General features: G+C 41.0%; 1 protein-coding gene across 13 annotated transcripts in view; it reads left to right on the plus strand.

Moving 5' to 3' along the window:
- Positions 1-3,696, plus strand: part of Spata18 (spermatogenesis associated 18) — a 39,004-nt gene that overhangs the window by 25,501 nt on the left and 9,807 nt on the right. For 6 of the 13 annotated variants that reach the window (XR_783497.1, XM_010640246.3, XM_010640238.3 and 3 more), the window contains 2 exons: positions 1,284-1,557; positions 2,911-3,096. Coding sequence is in view for 12 of the 13 variants with exons in the window: in XM_010640246.3 (XP_010638548.1) it covers positions 1,284-1,557; positions 2,911-3,096 (460 nt within the window). In the remaining variant the exon portion in view is untranslated. The remainder of the gene's footprint in view (positions 1-1,283; positions 1,558-2,910; positions 3,097-3,696) is intronic. The other 7 variants (XM_019209978.2, XM_010640245.3, XM_010640248.3 and 4 more) reach the window with 4 other exon arrangements.

Raw genomic sequence — 3,696 nt, forward strand, 5'->3', positions numbered from 1 at the left:
ATATATATATTTACTGAGCTGAACGATATAGGCAGGAAGGGTCTTTGGCTTAAAACCAGGCTGCGTGGGTTGATAATGCAAGTGGTTGTGTCCATGTTGAAAGACTGCTCCATAACGTTAGGGTCCTTTTCTCTGAGGCCTGGGAGTCCTCTTTCCAGGGACAACTATCCATGTTAGTGCACGGTATTTCTTTTTCTCACTTTGTGGAGGGCATGTAGGTTAAAATGTTCTTGTAAAATCCCTTCTACCGATGGCAAATGTTGAGGCAGTTTACTCTGATGTGAGGGCACCGCAGCATGTTTCTCTTGGAGTCTCTGCATTGCCCTTATTCTTTCTACTCCCCCTGACCAACTCCCAGTATGCCTTAATTCAGGATATCAAACACCTCCTACCACCTGTGCTCATTCCCCTAAATGTCACCTGAGTCTTTCATTTCTGGGTCTCCCTTCCTCTCTGCTGTTCTTTTTTTTTGTTTGTTTGGTACCGGGAATTGAACTCAGGTCCAAGGCAGACCACCGAACCGCTGAGCTAAATCCCCAGCCCTGTCTCTGCTGTTCTGAAGCTGACTTGTACTTGCTCCCAAGAACTGGAACCTTTCTCTTATGGTGGGTGTATTTGTGCCATGGGCAAATGTGCCATCGGGCAAACACTACAAATGAGAGCTTCTCCACCTTCTGCTAAAGCCCACTGACCAGCCAATCACTGCACCATTTTGCACAACCTCTGCCCCACACTTTCTTCTGTAAAACTTCCCTTTGGAGGCTCCATTTCTTCAGGGCTGTGCAGTCTGATACTTTTTATTTTGTACTTGGTAGCCATCAAATTATACCATAAGGCTCATGACATGTGCTGGTAAGGTGCATTAGAAGGACCACAATTTGATCTCTCCTCTAACTCTAGCTCTTGTCAACTGTGTTACTCCAGGGTGGCCTCAGCAATTTTTCAAAGCCTCATGTTCCTCATGTATAAAACAGCCAACAGTCAAAGCTGACCTCACAGTGTTGTTTAATTGATAAAGTAAGGTGCTGCATGAGTGAAAGTGCTCTATCAATTCTAAGTCACTGTGTTGATACAGAGTATTGTTTTTTTGTACCTTTGAGGCCTCCAGAGACAAATTCTTTCTGCAGGTTTCATGGGAAGGACATCACTGGCAGCCACTTGCCCTGCCTTGGAGGGTCCTGGCTCCGGTTTGTCATTTGCAGATTTTGTGGGGTGAAAAATCAGTCTGGGAAGGACAGACGGAGCAGGTGGAAATGTTTCCTTAGCTCATTCTCGCTTACCAGCAGGTCAGCCAGGAGCCAGTCTCCTAGCCCTGAGCATCAGAGCCACAGTGACAACTACAGCCAGAGCAGGCATGCGAGCCCCTCTACCGCGGTAGCCAAGATCAGAAGCCCATCACCAAATCGGTCCAAACTGTCCAGTGTGGCTCGCAAGGCTGCCCTCCTGTCCAGGTTCAGTGACGCCTATGCGCAAGCTCGCCTGGATGCACAGTGCCTGTTGCGGCGCTGCATCGACAACACCGAGACCGTGCAGCGGATCATCTACATCGCCACTGTGGTATGTGATGTGGCCGGGGCCACAATACCAAGAAAAGGAATCCTTGGGGGCAGGAAGGTCATGGTGCAACTTTAAGACTGCGAGATCCTGAGGTCACTGAATAGAGGAATTCCGGAGCCTCCCCATCTGTCCCTTTCTCCTCTCCCTGCCTTCCTCCCTCCTTTCTTCTTTTCTTTTCCTTTCACCACAAACATGTGAGTGTGAATTGCTTTTCACAATCAGTAACCTTTTATACACGTACCAATAGTGATAGGGGCCAGATATTTGTTGAAGCAGCTCCCATGACTGCAGAACTGTCTCTGGTGGATAGACACAGAGTTGACTTGTGTGGTCCCTTTGTCTGTGAGCGCACGAGCACATGGTAGATATAGCACCGCAGATAGCTATCACTTGATTGGTTTCCTACAGAAAATCAGAGATTGTAATTGTGTTAACTCTTCTGTTTATTTAATGAAAAGTAGTTACTAAAACTGCCAATATATCAGCTACTTGAGTATGGCAAATTAAAAATGTACTTAGCCATGATCTTTTGTTTCCAAAGCGAATGTATTCCGTCTATGGGTGGGTGCCACGATAAGACATCGAGTCCGTGCTGAGAACAGTTAAATATGAAGAAATGAAAAAAACATTAGCGCAAGAGCAGAATTATCAGAAATCATGTACTTATTCATTTAAGCTATCTACGGCCTATGAACCATATCTGGACTTTGTATTTCTAAGAATACTGCCTAAGAGCTAAGAATTTAAGAATGGTTTTATATCTTTAGAGGTTTTAAGGAAAAAATATAGGATGGAGACTGTATTTTGCATGTAAAGCCTAATATTTACAGTGTGGTTTTTCATAGAACAAAGTACGCCAAGCCCTGGATTATAGAATTAAGAATCATCTTATTGAGTTGGTTACATCTGTGCAAGCATAGAGATCAAGTCTTTCTTACATAACTAAATGCCTGCTATATAATAGGCATAATGAAAAATTTTTATTAATATATTCCAGGAAACATTCTTGACTCTTGATATGTGTTTATGTATAAGATAAACACTAGATTGATAATTTTATTTCTTGGCCAGTGATATGATGTTGCTATGGACCGATAACAAGATTTATATTCTTGAATCTTTGTTCTTCCTATATTCAGAATTAAGAGAACAGGGTCAAACTGTCTTGAAATTAGTGGATGTGGATTTTCATGGAAGTATTCATGTACTTTTCAAATTTAAGGTGTGTTTTCTGTCAGATTAAAAATACTTTGACCAACTTCATATGTTTATCCAAAGACTAGCATGAAGTCAAGTTGTTTATTATTTTCTAATTTCTTTCTTGGGACCTCTATATCTTCCTCCTCTCACCAGGTGAATCTGCTGTGTTTTCATGTGCAGGAGGCATTCCATGTGGCTAAAATGGCATTTAGACATTTCAAGATCCGGGTGAGGAAGTCAATGAGTCCATCTTACAAGGGGTTGAATGACTTTGAGAATGCAGTCATGGACTACGTCGTTTGCCATCTTGATCTGTATGATTCCCAAAGCAGTGTTAATGTAGGTATTTGGATGAGTTGGTGACTAATGCAGTTTCTGTTGGGTACTGATAACTCAGGGATCCATCAAGTATTTAGTATTACTTTTCTATGTAATAGAAGAGAAAAAAATGGAGCAGCATTTAATTTACTTTGTGGCACTAGTCATTATTTATTTCTTTTTTAGACATTTAATGGAGGAAGCTGTTTGAGCTTTGTTGTTCTGATAGATGAGTCTTTAAGATTGAAAGATACCATAGTTCTTAAGAGCAAGGGCTTTGGGAAATAAGTGTGGATTTGCATTCTGACTCTGCCACTTGATTACTCTGCTTTAGTTTTTTAATCTTTATATGGGAACAATAATTGGCATTTTTCTCATAGAGTTAGTAAGAGGATTAAATGACAGAGAGCAGGTCATTTGCTTAGAACAAGACTTGATACATAGTGAACACTCAATAAAAGTAAGTTATTTTAATCCTTATTATGAATTAGGAACAAGTCAGAGTTCTATGTTGACACCTATACACTTACCCAGAATAGAAAAAACAAGAAAATTATAAATAAAAGCCACAGATATTTTTCCCCTTAGGTTTTTTTTTTTTTTTTTTTTTTTTTTTTTTTC

The sequence above is a fragment of the Fukomys damarensis genome, unplaced genomic scaffold, assembly GCF_012274545.1.
Source record: "Fukomys damarensis isolate Sample0158 unplaced genomic scaffold, DMR_v1.0_HiC HiC_scaffold_35, whole genome shotgun sequence".
NCBI classification, from domain to species: Eukaryota; Metazoa; Chordata; class Mammalia; order Rodentia; family Bathyergidae; genus Fukomys; species Fukomys damarensis.